Raw genomic sequence first — 17958 nt, 5'->3', positions numbered from 1 at the left:
GTACTAAATTCGTCTAATCTATCTTTATTGAGATGCCAATTAGTATGGTAAATTCCATTGATTAATTTTTGAATTTTTAAACAAGCTTTGCATTATGAATCTAAATCCTGTTTGGTTATGATATATTATCCTATTTGTATATTGCTAGATTTGTTTTGCTAAAATTTTCTTAAGGCTTACTTTTTCAGCTTCCAGATATTACTTTTAATAGAGTTTCTTAGAGCCATGACAATGCTTGTTCAGTTCAGGGATGAGCCAGATATTTGAGGGGAATTTATATGCAGTTGTTGCATCCTCCTTTCCACCTGCTCTGGCAGTTCTCAGCTCTGATTTTTGTGAACAGATGATGTATTGGCTACAGCCCTGCCTTTTGAAACTGATCTCATGTTTAACCTACATCCATATTAGATGAGTGTTCAACATGGCATGATATACATCCTATTTGGCTGTTTATCAGAATCTCAAATTACTTGATATTCAAATGAAAATATTGGCCACATATCCATGATTGTCTTTAAAAAACATATTTGTTTGGATTCTATCTAAATAAAACAATTTTTTCTTAAATTTTATTATAGGATAGACTACCCAGATATTATACTTGATTTTGGACTAGCTTTGGTAACTGAGTCAAACGGACTACTTCATACCAAGAAGCTATAATTCCTTCCACATAAGATCATATGAGAATTCTGTAGTCATTACTGCAACTTCTGTAATTATTAAAGATAGATGATGACCCAGTGGGTGTTAGAATACTGAACAAGCAAAAAGCAAAACATTATTTATAAGGAAATGTTTTAATTTTAACCAAATTTTCTTCTTCTCTCTCTCCCCCTCTCCTTCCCTCCTTTCCTTTCATCTTTCCTTCTTTTTTAAAAACACCAAACATTTATTGAGTGCTTATTCTGTATCAGGTCTTGTTCTAAATGCTGAACATTTATTAACTCATTTAATATTTGCAGTGACACTGTAAGATATGACCTATTTTATTCCCATATAGTTACAGGTGGATCAGAGTTAGTCTTTTTTAATAGATGACGTAGATTTTTAAATTCTCATTTCTACAGATAAGAAACTATGGTTTATTAAATACCTAATAAGCATTAACTATTATTGTTAAAATTGACAATTGGAATTTTTTTTTTTTTTAGAGAGAGAGAGAATGTGTCTGAGCGGGTGGGGGTTGTAGAAGGAGAGGGGAAGAGAGAATCTTAAGTAGGCTCCATGCTCAGCAGGGAGCCCTATGTGGGGCTGTGGGGCTCAGTCTCAGGACCCTGAGATCATGACCTGAGCCCTGAGCTGAAATCAAGAGTCAGATGCTTAACTGACTGAGCCACCCAGGTGCCCCTACAATTGACATATTTTTAAAGTCTAGTGAGAAAAAAGAAGGAACTGTAATTCAGTTTAAGTCATAGTCACTAGTTTATACGTGATACTTAGACACTTAGGGAGTTGTGATGTTTTTACCTTTACTCAGCTTTCTCATCTATAAAACAAATTGCGTAATTAATTACTTCTCCAAGATTTAGTAATAAAACAAACTGGTAGCTACAAAAGCTTCATGAAAAATATAAATTGCTTGACCAATGTGCATGTGCTTTTTCATGCATGTGAATAAACATATGGTAGCCTAGATAATTTAAAGAATTTGGTGGAGATAATTTTCAGAGCTTCGGAGTATCTAAGAGTCAGGGATAGTCAGAAGCAGTTCAAGACAGCTTGAACCATGTGAAGCCTGTATGGGGGAGAGGGAGGGAGTGAAAGGTCACTGTTTAGGCAGATTAATCATATAAAATGAGGGGAAAAAGGAAAGAGCAAAGTAAGAAACATCTCCAAAGGAAATTGTGGATAGATGGGTGTCATTGGAAGAATTCCTGAGGTAATCTTACCAGCAGCCTTGTGTAGAGGAAGAGTAAATTGAACCAATTCACTAATTGAAGAAAGAATTTAAAAAGAGAGCATCCTTTGGTCAATAGATATGAAGAAATAGTTGAAAGCTTTGAACTGGGTAAAATACTTTATACCTTTCATATGCTGAGTTTTAATAAATTATCAGAAAACCAAAGGTTTTTAGTGATCTTGCTGTCCTAGACTCCCTAGTGTGTGAACTGTAAACACAAAAAGAAATTTTAAAATATTATTTCCAACCCATTGATACTGTCCTTGGCCAGTTCCTTTTCCCTCACTCTCTGTCATCTAGTGCCCTCACCCTGTCCTATCTCACTTCCTTCCATAACCACCCCTTGTTTGGTTGTTCTTTTACATGTATTCTGATGAGAACCATTTGTCTCTAAGCCGTACAGAATCTTCATGCCCAACTCTAGTTCCACAACTCAATGAAAGATGCCTGTTCAGAGGCCATGATGCACACCTTAGCATTTCAAAATACGCATGCTGCATGTTGTTATTATTCCCTGTTGTAAGTCTTCTTGTCCCATCCACCAAGATTGGAAATGCTTTTACCTAACAGGATACATTACTCATATCCCACATGCAAACCCTTTCCGCCCTGTCTCCATTCCTCTCCCCATGAGTTCCTAACTCATTACTAAGCACAAAGGTGATGCTTCGTTTGTGAAATGAAACATTTTTGAGACCCACAGAAACAAGAGGAGTTGAGGGCATATTTAACACTTCGTTCAGTGACGTCTGTCAACTTCACTACTAGAAGAAAAGAAGACGACTGGTCATTTTGACAAAATCAAGTGGTATGGAAGCAGTGCTCCTTGTTTGACAAGCCAGGAATCGTAGATCAGGAGAAGAATGTGGCTTTCCTATCTTTCAGTCATATGAGTGCAAGTTAAATGCTGTTTAAGTTTTAAAGTATATTAGGACCATATGGGTACCTTTCTGTGTATTGTGTCCATTGCCTTCCTTAGAATAGTGGGTGCATTTAAAGAATGTTTAAAAACATTTCTAGGGGTACCTGGGTGGCTCAGTTGGTTAGGGGTCTGCCTTTGGCTCAGGTCATGATCCCAGGGTCCTGGGATCGAGCCCTGCATCGGGCTCCATGCTCAGCGGGGAGCCTGCTTCTCCCTCTCCCTCTGCCTCCCTGTCTGCCTACTTGTGATCTCTCTCTGTCAAATAAATAAAATCTTTAAAAAAGTAAAAAGTAAATAAAAAATAAAAACATTTCTAGTCATCATTTGGAATTTATTAAGGTAGCATTAGTATCCTTTTTAAAATCACTTTTTGGGGGCGCCTGGGTGGCTTAGTCGTTAAGCATCTGCCTTCGGCTCAGGTCGTGATCCCAGGGTCCTGGGATTGAGCCCCACATCGGGCTCCCTGCTCGGCGGGAGGCCTGCTTCCTCCCACTCCCACTGCTTGTATTCCCTCTCTCTCTGTGTCTCTCTCTGTCAAATAAATAAATAAAATCTTTAAAAATAAATAAATAAATAAAATCACTTTTTTCTAGAGTTATCTTGCTAGTTTGATGGAACATTTAAAGTTCATTTGTTAAAATTGCTTGTAGCAGCCATATGTAGCTTACTTTGGTGTATTATGAAGATAATATAAAGGTAAGGTGATTTGGAAATTTTGAATCCTTTTTTCTTTTAAACTATGTATTTGGAAATTTCTTGGAGAGGCTATTTTACGTGGTGGTTAAGAGTGTGGGCTCTAGAATCACACTGTCTGTTCTCATCCTGGTTATACCTCTTAATACTCGTGTGAGCTTAGGCAAGTTACTTCTCTGTGCCTCAGTGTCTTCTGTAAATCAGGGATAATAGTAGAACCTCCTCCCGAGGATTGCTATGATGATTAAGTGAACTAGTACCTGTGAAGTGTTAAGAACAATGCCTGGCCTAGACTAGTGCTCAGTAGTGTTAGCTATTAAAGAAAATACTAGGTTCCTCCAAGATAAGTGTATTTTTACTACCTCTTTTTACAAGGGGACCATAAAGTATCTGAATTTGAGACCAGGACCTATAATTAAAATAGACTAGAAAAACCAGAGCCCTGATACCACTTATTGTAATTAAACTTTGCAAGTTTCAACCTATACGAAAGATGTGTTTTTATTAAATGTTCAACTGAAATAAGTCTTTACTCAGTAAATAATATATTTTTCAGAAGTTATTTTGTTTTTTAAAGTTATATAATCTTCCTTTGATTAACTCTTAGAGCACTGATGATTTTTAGATTTAAATTTAATCTGAGCTTCTATTGAAAAGTGGCTAAGAGACAGGATCCTCTGTTCCCTAATCCAAAAGACAGAGAAGCACAGTTTTCTTGCCATGATCGGCAGTAAGATTAATTGCTGACAATGATGGAAGAATTGAAACTGCAAACGATATCTCAATTGTATGTTTAGAAAGTATAAGGAGTCCAGTGTTACTTATGTGTAATGTATAATGCCAAGAGAGTTAAGAAATGAGGATGGGGGTGTGAAGTTTACCCTCTGGAGATTAGTACAGTTTAATTGAAGGATCTTAAGAAGAGATACATTCTCAGTGGAGATTGAAGCATAATTGATGACTGAGGGGAGAGCCCAGTGAAGAGAAGTGTTAAAAGAAAAAGAAGAAAGAACCAATGAAAGAATTGTCTAGTTCCAGGAGCTGTGAATCAGAAACACAGGTGGAGGGTCTTAATCTGGGATATGGAAAAAGTTGATGGGTGATGTTGAGAGCCTAGGTGAAATTGCAGATGTATCTTTCCAATGGCATTCACCCACAGTTTGTAACAGTGTTAAAATCCCTTCCTTGTAAGAGTGGAGAAAGCAGTACTAGTATTGAGTTAAGGATGGATGTCTTGAGACAACATGGTGGCTAGGCATTAAGTGATTAATTCGTGTAATTGTCTGGGTGGTAAATAAGCAAGTTAGAGCAGGAGGGAATTATAAGCCTAAAGAATATGAGAGTAAAAAACCCAGAATTTATAATGAGGTCTCAAGGAGCACGTGTAGTATGAAGGTGTGAGAGAACTGGAGGGACGGGATCTAGAGAATGAAGCACTGTATCTGTATTTTGGTATGATGGCAAAGCTCAGGTTGTGGCTCTATTGGGTAGCAGTGAAGGTTGTTGGGAATGGGGAGATCATAGAACTGTGAGATTTCTAATCTTGTCTACCTGGTTGTTGAATTCTATCAGGATGATGACAGAAGTTGGGTTTGAGATGTGACTACAGATGCTTGTGTAGGTTTAAGGCCAGGAGTCAAATTTCAGCGCAATTGGCAGAGTAACTGGGAAGACAAACATCAGTTGAAGTTACAGGTAGTAGTTAAAAAGCTGGATATTATAGGTTTCAAAATGGTGCTTTTTTCATGAGGGTAAAAGAATAATAGGTAGAATCAACAGCAACAATTAATTAATGAGTAATCTGTAAAATCGAATGACTTTTGCGGGACACTCCCTATTTTCCTATTTTACAGATGTTAAATCCTCAGTCCAGAACAGGGAAGTGACTTGGTCACACAGCTGTACAACTAGTAAATAGTAGAATCAATATTCAGGCCCAGATATCTTTATACTATTCTACCTCTGTTGGTTATGGGAACTAAAATTGTTTATTATTTTAATTTTCATACCTTGGATTGAAACTAGATTTTAGAACTTTTGAATCTTTTGAAATTTGACATAATCTTGCATTTTATTATTTTTAATAGACAATGTGATTTTTTTTTAAAAGATTTTATTTTTAAGTAATCTCTACACCTAACGTGGTGCTCAAACTTACAACCCAGAGATCAAGAGTTACATGCTCCACTGACTGAGCCAGCCAGCTGTCTCTGGACTGTGATTTTTAGTGTTTCTTTGTTATTATTTTTTACTGTTTTTAAGTAATGAAGCCACTTGCAGCTTGAAATCTGTGGTGCTGAAGAGTTGGATTCTCTTATTACGGCTCCCATCACTGGGGGTGGTGTAATCCCAGACATCCACAAGTCTCTGATTGGAAAGAAGGGACAACAGAAAACCATTAGAGCATTGTTTTAACTAACCCTCTTCCTCCCCGTCATTGTACTATACCCGGGACAGAAGAAATAATGGGGATATGTGGAATTTTAAAAAGAGGCGGATGGAAAAGCCTAGATAGTTCCTGTTAGACGTGGTAAGAGACATTTGTACGTTCTTAGGCTCAAAGTTTGATAAAGTACCTTTCCATGTGGCAGCACTTGTGTGTTGACTGGCTAGGTTTCTCCCGTGTGTTTTATACAAAAAAATGGAATAGATAAACCATTTTCTACAAAAAAAAAAAAAAAAAATGACAGGCTATTGCTCCCTTTCTCCATTTACTTGACCCCAATAAATAACAGATTCATTTCTGCTTTTCTGCACTGGGATGTTAGAAATTTGGCATTTCCAAACCTCTTCTATAGGAAGTTATTCTAATTTAAAGAATTGGCCTGGGATCCCTGGGTGGCTAGTCAGTTAAGTGTCTACCTTCGGCTCAGGTCATGATCCCGGGATCTTGGGATCAAGTCCTGCATCAGGCTTCTTGCTAAGCAGGGAGCCTGCTTCTCCCTCTGCCTGCCACACCCCCTGCTCATACTCACTCTTTCTCTCTCTGACAAATAAATAAATTAAATAAAATCTTTAAAAAATGAAAAAATAAAAACATAAAAATTAAAGAATTGGCCTTTCTTCAAAAAGAAAAATATATCAATGACTAACCCTGGGAATCTGAGAATTCTTTATTTTTGAGCTTTTAGCACCACTGTTCATTTTTTTTTTTTTAAGATTTATTCATTTATTTTAGAGAGGGTGCATGAGTGGGGCAAGGGCAGAAAGAAACAGAGAGAAATCCTCAAGCGGACCCCACGCTGAGTCGAGAGCCCAACATGGGGCTCTATCCCAGGACTCTGAGATCATGACCTGAGCCAAAATCAAGAGTCGGACACTTAACCAACTGAGACACCCAGGCACTCTACCACTGTTCGTTCTTTAAAGTCCAGCTGTGTTGTTCTACTCTGCAGCATTAACCCAATTGGGATAGTACAGTTTCAAAATTTTACCTCCTTCTTACACTCAGAGGCAGCGCTGTCTCATTCTAAGCCGTGGGCGACCCAGATCTTCTAGGCTGAGAAAATAAAACCTAAAGGGAGAAAGAAGAGAACAGTGTCTTTCAACTTCAGTATCTGAATTATATAAAATGGTTTAATTCTTCCTCTTTCACGCCTGAATAAACATTTGTTAAATCTGAATCAGAAGTTAGAGCACTTTCTACTGCAGCATTTGCTTTATATAAGTAATTATCACTTTTTAAAGTAGTTTTTATGATTTTGCTGTAAGAGTGATGCAGTTAAAGCATCTCTTGTCAATGTTCTGTAATTGTGTACACAATTGTTCTACATCCCTCCTTTTCCACAGAGTGATTTTGAAAGCAAAGTAATTTTCAGAGCTCTGAAAGAAACAGAGTTTGATATAAAAAGGAGTTACCATAATGATTAACCATTCTTATTTCTCATACTCTCAAAATGGCACTCCTGCCCCACTTTTCACCCCTCATGTCATCCAGGATGTGCAGTTTTGTTACTATTTTGGAAAATGCAGAGGGGAAGAGAAACTAAATATTTTTGGAGGAGGAATAAAATGTATCTGAATATTCTTCAAATTATTTTTCTTATCTTTCAAACTTGTAGTCCTTTAAACTTCTTAAAATATGTACTGCTTTATAAAATATATATAGTTTCATCTTTTGCAAATATTAAACTTGCAATATTTTCTAGTGTAGAGGCTAATTAAAAAATAGAAAATCACTGATTTCTTAGCAGCTAAAGATTATTATTTTAAACTTTCATTCATTCATTCAATTTATTGAGAACCTATTATGTCCCAAGCACTGTTGATTACTGTAAGTTTGGTGTCACTTTTTAATATAGCTTTATACAGTTATTTTCAAAAGCAATTTGGAAAACAAAAAATGTAAATGTTTACTGACACATTTACTGTTTCTGACAGCCATCATTTCATCTGAAGATTTGAGTTTCTATTTACTATCATTTTCATTTCACCTAAAGAACTTTTTTCAGTATTTCTTGTAGTGCACATCTGCTGGTGTTGAATTCTTGCAGCCTTTGTTTATCAGAAAATATCACTTTTATTTTTGAGGCTATTTTTGCTGTGTACTGAATTCAGGGTTAACAGGTTTTGGTTTTTTTTTTTTCTTTTTCAGCACCTTCAAGTTATCATTCTATTGTTCTCTAGCTAACATTGTTTCTGATGATGTCAGTGAATATTTTTATTATCTGTTCCCTTATTTATGTTGTTTTCTGTTTCCTCTGATTGCTATTAAGATTTTCTCTTTTGGGTGCCTGGCTGGCTCAGTTGGTGGAGCAGGTGACTCTTGATCTCAGGCTTGTAAGTTCAAGCCCCACGTTGGGCATAGAGATTATTTAAAATAACATGTTGAAAAAAAGAAATATTCCCTTTATCCTTGTTTTTGAGTGACTGATTACAATATGCCCTGGTATGGTTTTCTTTGTATTTATCCTGCCTAGGATTTGTTTAGCACCCTGGATCTATGGATTATAGTTTTTGCCAAATATGGAAAATTTTCAGACTTTTTTTTCTCCAAGTGATTTTTTCTCCACAAGTTTCTCCAAGTGATTTTTCTGCCCCTTCCTTCTGGTCCTTCTGGGACACCAGTTGTACACATGTTAGCATGCTAGATACTGTTCTACAACTCACTGAAGCTCTGGTTGGTTTTTTCCCTTCCCAACTATTTTCCTTCCGCTGGTCCTACATTTTGAATGATAGGTGTTGCTTTGTCTTCAAGAGCATGTATCTTTTCTTCTACAACTAAGCCCATGCATTTAATTTTTCACTTTAGATATTGTATTTTTTTGCTTTAGAACTTCTATTTGGTTTTATTTTTGCATTTTGCATTTTACTTATTATACTCATTTTCCTTGAAATCTTCTAGCATGTTTACAGTATCATTTTAAAGGTCTTCGTCTGCTAATTCCATCTTTTCTGTTATTTCTGAGGCTCTTTCTATTAACTGATTTTTCTCCCAGTTACGCTTCTGTCTTTTTTGTGTAGTAAGTTTTGATTGAGAGCTATGAATGTTATGTTGTTGAGTGTTGTATGTGTATTAAAATTTTCCTTTGAAGTGTTTTGAATTTTATTTTAGCATATAGTTAAGTTACTTGTGGATCAGCTCCATCATTTCAGTGTTCATTTTTAAGCTTTATTTGGGTACATCTAGAGTAGCCTTTACTTTTGAGCTAATTTAACTCTTTTTTTTTAAGATTTTATTTATTTATTTGACAGAGAGAGACACAGCAAGAGAGGGAACACAAGCAGGGGGAGTGGGAGAGGGAGAAGCAGGCTTCCCGGGGAGCAGGGAGCCCGATGTGGGGCTCAGTCCCAGGACCCTGGGATCATGACCTGAGCCGAAGGCAGACACTTCACAACTGAGCCACCCAGGTGCCCCTAATTTAACTCTCCTAATAAGGCCTGGCCTTTCTGAATTCTCCACTGAAAGTCCTGGATGTTCAGTGAAGCTGCCCAGAACTCACTCATCTCCCAGCCTATGTGAGCTCTGGAAATTGTTCAGCTTATAGCTCCCTGGCGGTTCTTTGCCTGGTCTAATGAAATCTCCCCCTAAACATGTACAGCTTGATTTTTGGCCAAAGACTCGAGGAGATACTCTGCAGATTTATGGAGCTCTATCTCTGCATACTTCCCTCCCTGGGGGAACTCTCCTCACAAATTCCAACTTGCTCAGTCTCCCCAAACTCTGTTCTCCATCTCCTCAACTCAGTGAGAGTGCTGTGTTTTGCTCGTATTTCTCCTCCTTATCTCACAGTCTATATAGTGTACAGTATGTGTATGTGTATACATATATATACAGTATGTGTATATTTGTAGTTTATACCATAGTATATTATGTAGTATATAGTATATGTATAGTACCTTTAGGCAAAAATCTGGGGTGACCTTAGGGCTCATTTCATTTTTCTTCTCTCAGGGATCATTGTCTTCCCTGCTTGCTGTACAGTATCTAAAAATAGTTGTATCATATAATTATATATCTTATACAGTTTTCTTGCTGTTTACAGGGGGAGGGCAAGTCCATCATGGCTGGAATTGGTCAAGTCCCTGCTCATATAGTTTTGATTCTAATTTATTCTTAAGATTTTATTTATTTATTTATTTGTCAAAGAGAGAGAGAGAGCACAAGCAGGGGGAGTAACAGAGGGAGAGGGAGAAGCAGGCTCTCCATTGAACAGGAAGCCCAATGTGGGGCTCATCCCAGGACCCTGGGATCATGACCTGAGCTGAAGGCAGATGCTTAACCGACTGAGCCACCCAGGTGTCCCTGATTTATTCTTATTTAAGTGGGTGCTTAGTTAATGGAAATCCCATCCAGCTGATTATGCAGGGGGTTATAGGGCCGCGCCTCTGAGTTTTGGGTCACCGTCTTGACTCACCTGCCATAGGATTTCAGGTAAGCACAGACTGGGCCATCTTGAATGACAGCAAGATTAGCAATTTTATTAGATTACTCTCTCATTAATTTAGGGCTACTGAAGTTTAAAAAATGCTACATTTTTGTTAAATCCTCTTGAATCAGATCCTATCCTTGTAAATCATATTTTCCTGATGTGAATTGACTTAGCTGTATTGTTAATTACTATATCCTTTTCAAATTTCAGGAGTAGCATTTCTTGCTATTACAACCATCTATGCTGAAAGTGGGTCAGGTTTTGTAGTACCAAGTGCTTCTGCTAAAGCAGGAGTAGAAGCCATGAGCAAGTGAGTACTACTATGATAATCCCAGTACCGGAGATAGATAATGTACTTTGGTAGTTCATGGAGCTTAATTTCTCCTTTCTAGTCTCCATCCAGAGAAAAGTAAAACAAAGATTAACTTGGATTCACTTGGAAACAGACGTTCTAGCTCTTGGATAAGTCTTATTTGTCTATATCAGCACTGTCCAATAGGACTTTCTGCAGTGATGGAAATGTTTTATAAATCTGCCCTATCCAGTTGCCACATATGAAACACTTGAATTGTGGCTACTGTCACTGAGAAACTAAATTTTATTTAATTTTAATTACTTTAAAATTAAGATTAGATAGCCAAATGTAGCTAGTAGCTGCCATATGAAATAGCACAGGACTATAGCCTTTTTGCTCTCCCATATATCTTTATCGGTGCTGTTTCTGATTTGTGTTAAACACACCTCCATCCTTACATTGTACCTGCTGTGCAAGATTAATAGGACTAACATAAACCAGTGACCACTTGCCAGATCTTGTGGCCTTTTCTCAGCAGCATATGATTGCTTTTCAAATCTATTCCCCATTGGCCTTTTCTACTGTTTTTGTTATAATGTAGGTTCTCATCATGGCTTACTGTAATAACCCTATAATGTGTTTCTCTGCTACCAGTCTCTTCCCTCTTTATTTTTTATTCATCTTCCCACCAGAATCATCTTTCTAAAAATATGTCTGCTTATGATACTCCCTAGCTAAAATCTTAGATCATTTTTTCATTATTATTTGGAATAAAAGCCAAACCTTAGTATGGTATTCTAAATAAACTTGTCCCTGGCCTTCGTTTATTCATTGATTAATTGGATAAATGTTTATTGCGTTCCTTTTGTGTGCCTGGCACTGAGCTAGGTCCAGGGATAGGTTATTGATAGAAGTAGAATAGTTCTCATCCTCCCCTGAGTGGATAGCATTATACTGTTTTTCTTGTGTTTTAATCTCTATTGAACTGCTCTGTATTTCCTTAAATATGCAGTGTGTTTTCATCTATGTGTGGCCTATGCTGCTGTTGGAATTTGCTGTGATATTTTCCCTGCTTTCAAGGCTCTCATCATATCACCTCCTCTAGAAGGTTTCCTCTCATTGCTTTAGAACAGAATTAGTTATTCTCTGCTCTGTGCATCCCTAAAACTTTGTTTATTCCAATCTAGTGAGACTAACACACTAATAAATAAATGCTATCCATTGTTATAGAGTCTAAAATGAAGGTCATGTACCAATATGGTAAGGACACAGAGAAGGACATGCAAGGCTGTTTTCGAACATATTGTTAAAGCCGTGTGACCTCCCCACTGGGATGTGAGTTCTGTGAGGGAGGGACCATACCTTATTCATCTCAGTATACTTATTTCTCAGCAGGATCTGGTGCGTGGCTGATGCTCAGTGTTTGCCAAAACATCATTGTTCTTTTCTTCCAGTAGTCCTAAAGTATTTTTCAACATTGAAATCAGTAACACATATTTATTTGAGATAAAAAGACGTATTACTATACTTAGCAGTGGAATCTTAGTGTAAATAGAGGTAATTACTTTTTTAATGTCAGGTGGCATTGGAAATAGGAATTAGAACTTGACTATTTTGGCATCATTTGTACAGTATCAGTATTTGTCTTGTTGGGACCTTTGATCTTAGAGGTTTCAGTGTCGTGTCCTTTAAGAACTGTGATTCTGTGCTGCTTGTTTTTTGTTTTGTTTTGTTTTGTTTTATTGCGTAGCGTATTGCATGGAGTAGATACTCGGTAAATGTTTACTTACTCTCCAGCCTGAGTTCCCGTCAATCCTCTTCTCATACTTTATAGGACACAGTCATACTGGATGAGGCCTTGTAGGTCACCAAATACTGCATGTTGTTTGTACCTTTGTCCTTTACTCATACTGGTCCATATACCTGCATTGTCTTTTTTCTCCATCCGACACCCTATTATCTCCCATCCTCTTTTCCTCCCCCTTGCTTCCCACAATAAACTCCTAATCCTTCTTCAAGTGTCAACTCAAATATCACCTCTTCCAGGAAGACTTCCCTCTTACTCTCAGTAGACTTAGGGTACTTTTTCCTATAAGCAGTCATGGTGCACATTACACAGTTCTCAGCACAGTAACTAGTTTATTATACAACTAAGCTAACCTCCCTTGAGAGAGAAGGACTGCTGTCTTGAGAGGCAGAGAGTGCCTTCCTTTGAGGGTAAATAACACTTACAAAAGGTTAACACATAGTAAATACACAATAAGCATCTGTTGATTTAACAACACAATGGCTGACATATATCGGGTGTATTGTGCTTTGTATCTCAACATGCAAAACAAGCTAATGAGGTGGATTTGTTATCATGTTATGGTAGTTCTTCAGAATATAAGCTAATTTAACGAGAGCTAGGACTGGAAAAAGTGTGTCTGTTGCACCTCTGAGCAGAGATAGGATGGCTTTTCCTCTAGGCAGGTTTCCTTAATAGGTTGCTCAGTTTTTCACAGGAAACCATAAACTGTGCTCAGCTTGTAATTCTGTTATGACCTGAAGTTGCTACTTCCCTAGCAGTTTGGAGCAGGTGCACTACAAGTACGTGCCAAGGGTAGGTATAGTCATGAATTCTGTCAAAAGCATCACTCAGAAACAATTTTTATGTATGATTTGCCTGAAAGAGATGCAGTCCACCCATTCTCTAAAATGCATCCATGGAGTAAAATAGATTAACAGACTGTACTTGGAGCACTTGCCCCTTATCATATAGAATGAGTTTTGCTGAATTGGCCTTTGAAGTGATCTTGTCAGACTATATTAATTGGTATCTTACAGTTTCATAAGACTTATCTCTTTGTATCTATTGCAAGGACACAGTATTGTCTTACTGTCTTATACCGTTTTCATTTTAGAAGTCTTCTTGAAAGAAATTTTTTTTTTTTTTTTTTTTTAATCAGGAACAATTGTGCTTTTTCTGAGAAATTGCCTTGCCTTTCCCTCATGGGCACTGCAAAGTGTGTAGCTGATTAGGGCTTACCTTTTTTGCATTGCATCTTGGAAAGAATGGATGCAAATTTGTGACCCACCTATTGTGATTGTATAGAATGGCACAAAACATTTAGGTATTAGCTCCATTCTTGGCTCCTTTATCTTTCCTTATCCATTTTTCAATTCCTTTCTCCTTTCCTGCTTCCTTCTTTTGTCTGTGTCTCTCTTTCCTTTAAACGATTTTATCTTCCTCATTTACGTTATATGTATTTTTTAAAGTTGTTACCTTAAGTCATTTTTTAAAACGAGATTCAGTATATATACACACAGAGGTACATATGAGTATAAAGTCCTAAAACGAGTTTAGATAATAAAAGTTAGACCTGTCTATCAAGTAGGCTTTTAAAACAGATTGCTTCAAGTTTCCATGTTTGCTATTATTGTTGTATTTTGCTTCATGATATTTAGTAAGATTTTGTTAGATTCCTATTTCCCTTTGAGTGCAGTGCAGCAATTGTATTAAAGCCTCGTTAAACATGGATGCGGTTAATATTTTATATCTATGTAATCCATCTCTTGCTTAAAAGTACTCATGATGTTGCAAACATTGTAATGCAATGTACTATATGTAAGTAGTACATGTTGCACTGAACTCCAGAAAATATGGGGGAGGGGCATGATTCTCTCACCTCTTTATGCTAAATTAGGATACTTATTCTAAAAATGTATTTTGTTATTAGACTTAATTCTAAAATGTAAGTGGTAGGTCGTATAGCATTGTGATTAAGGACACTAAGATGCAAATGGTAGATATTACAGCAGAGTCATTGAAGGCACGAACTCTGGAACTAGACCACTTGAGGTTTGTCACTAGCCATATGACTCAGAGCAAGTGACTTAATCTCTCTGTGCCTCAGTTTCCTTGTCTGTAACATGAGGAATGATAATAGTACCTACTTGTTGGGGTTGTAGTCTCTGGCATATAGTAAGCATGCAGTGCGTCTGCATTATTAGTATTTTTGACATATAGTATAATATTTTAGAATATTAAAATATTGGTGTTTATTTTAATTTTTAGGTTTCTTGCAGCTGAATGGGGTAAATATGGACTGTGATTTAATGTGATTCAACCAGGGCCTATAAAAACAAAAGTAAGTTTTAGTTTGCCTATTATCTCCTGAATGATTAAGGAATGAAATATTGACTGACTGTTGTGTGCAGGACTTGTCAGAGATGCCTGAGTTTGGATCCCCAGTGTTAGGGTAGTGGGCTTTACCATTATCCAATATAAATAAGGAGGTGGGCAGGAGTACAACAGCTATGTAACTTCTTGATAAGATCTGTTTCAATGTCTTAATCTTCTGGGATCTTTTGTGCCATCCATTTTGGTATTTCGTCTGATTTGCTTCAGTAATCTGTTATTAACCTATATTTCTTAATCCTCACCATATTTTATGGATTCTTACTTTGATTGACGTCTCTTTTTTAGTTCATAGAAATGTAAGTATATTTTTATTTTAAGAGATGTTCTAGAAAGTTATCATACAGGCTTGGTCTTGCTATAGTTAGCATTTTCTTCGACTCCTATCTGTGCCTTTCACTTGCAAACAATTATGCATGTCATTTAACTCCCATTTCTCTCTGATTACAAATCTTTCTGATGGCATGCTTTTCTCCTCTAGTCAGTAATGCTTACAGATACTCATTGCAACTCATAATGATCACTAATGCTCTTATAGTTAGAAGGCCCACAGGTTCTGTGTTCTCTCACATTGCCCCAGATAACTTCACTCTTACTTTTTGTTTTTATGTAAAGCAAGAATTTACAATCCCAACTGACCTGTAGCTCCGAAGGCCTAGGTGAAGTATGATAACTTGTTTTGGTTGTATAAATAACGTTAGAAAATAGTGCGGAGGAGCATTTGGATTGTAGGTAGCTCTGGGTGTTATATGGACATGGCTGCATTCGTTTATTTAGCAGTTTAAAGGGTGGAAAATGGGAAGAAGAACTACTTGAGTGAGTGAATCTTGATTATCTTGTTTGACACTCCAATAATAAAGAATCTAATACAATTAATGGGAAAATAACTCAAAAGCATACATTAAAACACATGATTCAGGGCAGCCCTATGCTGAGCACTCTCTGAAGAGAAACCTGGAGTCACAGAAGCTTCTTTTTAGGACCTCAATCTCCAGGAGAGATCACCTGCATTTTATTTATTTATTTAAAATATACTTATTGAGGGACTGCTATGTGGGAAGGTACTGAAGGTGCATTTGTTACAGAGTACTTGTCATCAAGGAGTTTACAGTGTAACAGTACAGGAATCCGTTGTACACAAGTAACAAGCATGTAGCTTTAAAGAGATTAAAAGAAAACGGAAGTGTAGAAACTCCATAGCAATCCCGACAGAGCCAGGATCAGGACCTGTTGCTACTCTTTGTCTCTGCTAGTTTATACCCGCCCAGGGAGGACAGGAGGGCTGGAGGGCTCACAAGGAGCCTCCTGAGAGCTTGCTCTGTCTCTCACCTTCTTCTACTCTTTTTTTAAAAATCAGTGCACATGCATACTTCATCTTGGTCTGCACCTTCACATCATTAACAGAAGGCAGACATTGGTTGCCAAATTTAGTTACAGGGTTTTTTTTTTTTTCTCAAGGATCTACTTGTATTTAATATCCCTACATACTTGTTTTCTTCCTTTCTAATTGTTTTGAGAAGAAAGAAGAAAAGGAATTTCCTTTTAAAGCTTTCCTACTTGAGTCACTTTTCTGTGATTATTCAATCAAACATCAGTACCACTGTATCCACCACACTAAGCATGTACAGATTTCAGAGTACTATCATATACATTTTCTCACTTAATGCTTACAACAATTTTGTGAGGTAGCTAAAGACAGATCTCATTTTATAGGTGAAGGTAAAAAGGTTATATTTTCTGGTGATTTTTTTAGTCAGTATTAGGTAAAATGACCTGTTTTGAGCTGACATGACTCTGGAAGAATTTGGCAAAATTCTCTATTGTTTACAAGGCCTGGGGCATGAACAGGCTGCCATAGTAATATTCCATTTTATGCAGACTTGCTTCTTAAATTTTTTTAATGCAACCTAACTATTTTCTTAATTTTTAAGGGTGCCTTTAGTCGTCTTGACCCAACCGGAACATTTGAGAAAGAAGTGATTGCTAGAATTCCTTGTGGTCGGCTAGGAACTGTGGAAGAACTTGCAAATCTTGCTGCTTTCCTTTGTAGTGATTATGCTTCTTGGATTAATGGGGCAGTAAGTATTGTTTTCTCTTGACTTTTTGGGGAGGTGGATTTGGGGTGAGAAGGCATTTTGTGGAACCATTCCTGACAATATTGAATATAAATATGATTTAAAATAATTTTTAGGCTGTAAATAATATAAAAATATTAATACAGATTGTTTAGGCTATGGAATTTGTTTGTTGATAAATTAATTTTATCAAATGCCAATTACTCTGGTAGACATGCCAGATGATCTTTACTATTGGGTAGAATTTGAAATTGTGGAGATGGGGGAAAGAGGATTCTAAAATGAGTAAATCAGATTAAGTTTAATCATGACTTTTCAAACTTTGGGTTTTGATTGAAAGTGCCAAGGAGATGTTCTATTCAATTAAGATGGGAAAATGGCTAATGGTTCAGAAACTTTTCAAAAGGAGTTAGTTTCAGAGTTTTTGTTTTTTTTTTTTTTTTCAGGTCATTAGATTTGATGGTGGAGAGCAAGTATTTATTTCAGGGGAATTCAACAGTCTGAGGAAGGTAATGCCATTTTATGAATATAATATAATATTAGCAGCTAAGATACCAAGCTTTAAAAATTTGCAAGAACCATATAAAATTGCCTTTTTCTGTTTGTGTTAGGTTACCAAGGAGCAGTGGGATGTAATGGAAGGACTCATCAGGAAGACAAAAGGCTCCTAAGACCACTCTGGCCTTCATCTTGGTTACAATGGAAATGATGCAATCTATGATCTTTTGAATCATTTTCAAGTCTAATAAATTGTTAATTAACAAACACGGACTGAGTATGTATCATGTGCCAGGCCAGTGGTAGTTAGACATTGTATATTCAGAGATACGAAGGATGGGATATTTTCCCTTCAAATTTTTTTTAAGAATTGAAAAAAGGCAAGTAAGAGAAGGCTTTGGTAGAGGTAAAATGCTTGGAAGTGCAGTAAAAGCAGCAGATATTATAACCTGGAAAAATCAGGAGAATCTTAATGGTGGAAGTAGCCTTGAGTTATGTATTAAACCATGCCTGTGGTTAT

The 17958-nt window shown here is 36.8% G+C and overlaps 1 protein-coding gene across 1 annotated transcript in view; it reads left to right on the top strand.

The window, feature by feature from the left end:
- DECR1 (2,4-dienoyl-CoA reductase 1) overlaps positions 1-17705 on the top strand; it is a 42832-nt gene extending 25127 nt beyond the window's left edge. The window contains 5 exon segments of the mRNA XM_028108756.2: positions 10599-10700; positions 14743-14815; positions 16797-16943; positions 17387-17449; positions 17552-17705. Coding sequence (XP_027964557.2) covers positions 10599-10700; positions 14743-14815; positions 16797-16943; positions 17387-17449; positions 17552-17611 — 445 coding nt within the window. The 3' untranslated portion in view covers positions 17612-17705.
- Positions 17706-17958: the final 253 nt, after the last annotated feature.

The sequence above is a fragment of the Eumetopias jubatus genome, unplaced genomic scaffold, assembly GCF_037043125.1.
Source record: "Eumetopias jubatus isolate StellerSeaLion01/CBP00866 unplaced genomic scaffold, mEumJub1_p1.0 scaffold_4, whole genome shotgun sequence".
Classification (NCBI taxonomy): Eukaryota; Metazoa; Chordata; class Mammalia; order Carnivora; family Otariidae; genus Eumetopias; species Eumetopias jubatus.
Note: the sequence above shows the minus strand (reverse complement) of the source record. Positions and strands in the feature narration are given on the sequence as shown.